Genomic DNA, 2,500 nt, shown 5'->3' on the forward strand with positions numbered 1-2,500 from the left:
GGGATCCTGGGAAGAGGTTTGCCATTCTGAAGAAAGAAAGAAAGAATTTAATTTCATATCTTAAAATATTTTCCGGAGTTGGTTTCACTGAACTCACACACTCACACAGATGGGATATTCAACAAGCACTAAAATTGTTTTGCCAAAATAACACGTTACATTAACTGGGATTGTTGTATCTCTTGGTAAACTCCATAACCCAAAGAAACACCCCCCCCTGCCCCCCCCCCCCCCCCCCCCCCCCCCCCCCCCCAACACACACACACACACACACACACTCACAAACACAAAGAAACAAACACACAATGTGTCCCAAAACACTGATAGCAGGGTTGGAGCAGACATCAAAGCACCAGAAGAGGATCACTAGGCTGCAGTACCTGAGAGTCCCTCAAGAGGTCCTCGTTGCTCTGGTTTTTACGCAAGGGCAGAGGAGGAGGCCTCAGGTCCACGTCTGAGTCTTTGGAGAGAGAGAGAAAGAAAGAGAGATGAGGAGAGATAAAGGAGAGAGAAAGGAGATAGAGAGAGAAAGAGAGAGGGGGAGAGGGAGGAGGAGAGAGAGAGAGGAAGAGAGAGAGGAGACAGAGAGAGAGGGAGGAGAGAGAAGGAGAGAGACAGGTAAAAGAGAGAAAGAGGAAAAGAGAGGAGAGCGAGAGGGAGGAGGTGAGAGCAGAGGAGAGAGAGAGAGAGAGAGAGAGAGAGAGGTGGAGAAAGACAGGGGTGTGGAGAGAAAGGAGAAAGAGAAACTTTATTTTATATAGACTGCGTTAGCTGTGACACTTTTGGAAACTATTCCTGCAGTTGCTGTCCTTTGGCTCTTGCGATATTTTGCCAAATGGTTTTGAAAGATTTATACAAAACTACTGTAGAAGAGAGGGAGAGAGAGAGAGATAGAGAGAGAGAGAGAGAGAGATGAACAATGTGCTGAAGAACCAAACAAATTGCTGTGTGTTGGTGGCAGAACCACCTCCTTTCAAGGACCAGAAAAGAGTTCCCGTTGGTGGCATTGCAGGAAGATTTGGTTACATCGAAGGCTGTGTTAGGATTCTGGTACTACATATAGTTTGTGGCATGGAGTAGTTATATGTGTGTGTGTAAGGGAGAGAGAAAGAGAGAGAGAGAGAGAGAGAGAGAGAGTGTGTGAGTGTGTGAGTGTGGGAGAGAGAGAGAGAGAGAGATCTTACAGTCTCCACCACAGCACCTTCAAAGCCATTTTCAGAAAAGCATTTCATTCTGAAGCCAACCAGGCTTAGCTGACCAAAGACTATGGGATCAAACGGTTACCAGGGTGACCTGGTCTCTACGGTTACCTTGCTCCAGAGGGGGGTGGCTAGCCATTCGGGGCAAGGTGGACGAGTAACCATGGTGACCAGTGGAGTCTGTGCTCGAGGAGGACCAATCCGAGAGTTTTCCTTTACCTGACAGAGAGACAGAGAGAGAGAGAGAGAGAGACAAAGAGAGAGACAAAGAGAGTTAAAGAGAGAGAGAGAAAGGGAGAGTCATAGCAAGAGAGAAAGAGAGAGAGCAAGTTAAAGAGAGAGAGAAAGAGAGAGAGAGAGTTTAAGAGAAAGAGAGACTCGCTCACTCACTCACTCACACAGGCACTCAGGCACTCAATTACTCACTCACTCACTCACTCACTCACTCACTCACTCACTCACTGACTCACTGGCTCGTTCACTCAATCGCTCACTGACTCACTCGCTCACTTGCTCACTGACTCACTCGCTCACTCACTCACTCACTCACTCGCTCGCTCACTCACTCACTCACTCACTCACTCACTCACTCACTCAATCATCAATCTCTCTCACACACACACACACACTCACTTTCTCTCTCACACACACACACACACACACACACACACACACACACACACACACACACACACACACACACACACACACACACACACACACACACCAACAGTTTACTCACTGGCATGTGGTTTAGCCGGCAGCCTGGGCTGGCTTTTGGGCAGGGGGAGAGTAGCCGTGCCGTCTGGGTGGGGCGGCTTGATGATGACTTCCTGTCGAGGTGGAATGGGCGGAGCCGGGGGGTTCTGCTGGATGTAGGGCTCTACCGCCGCCACCCGTGAGCCCAGTGCATGCTGGGAGACCACTCCCTCAGAGGATGGCTGCTGGAGTGAGAGACAGAGCAAGAGAAAAACAAAAGAAAGATAGAAAGAAAGGAACAAGGAAAGAAAGAAAGAAAGAGATGAGACAAAGACAATGAGATGGAGAAAGTGTCTGTCTCTGATGTGCCACTGGGCACTGTCTGTGTGTGTGTGTGTGAGTGTGAGTGTGAGAGTGCCTGAACGAGTGTGCGAGAGCGAGATCAAGAGCGAGAGAGAGTGTGTGTGTGTGTGAGTGTGTGTGCAAAGTATGAGAGTCAGTCCCCCCAGGATTTCGCAGGGGCTTTTCCAAAAACTTGCAGTGGAAATTGCTGTGTTTTTAGGTGTTTGTTGCGATGAAATTGCGGGAGCAAGTGAAAGTTG

The 2,500-nt window shown here is 48.8% G+C and overlaps 1 protein-coding gene across 1 annotated transcript in view; it reads right to left on the minus strand.

Moving 5' to 3' along the window:
- Window positions 1–2,500, minus strand: part of LOC308367681 (apoptosis-stimulating of p53 protein 2-like) — a gene marked incomplete at both ends in the record, with an annotated part of 26,627 nt that overhangs the window by 7,601 nt on the left and 16,526 nt on the right. Inside the window, 3 exon segments of the mRNA XM_080841662.1 lie at window positions 381–460; window positions 1,311–1,418; window positions 1,942–2,143. Of these exon segments, the coding sequence (XP_080697788.1) occupies window positions 381–460; window positions 1,311–1,418; window positions 1,942–2,143 (390 nt within the window).

The sequence above is a fragment of the Sprattus sprattus genome, assembly GCF_963457725.1.
Source record: "Sprattus sprattus genome assembly, chromosome: 1".
Classification (NCBI taxonomy): domain Eukaryota; kingdom Metazoa; phylum Chordata; class Actinopteri; order Clupeiformes; family Clupeidae; genus Sprattus; species Sprattus sprattus.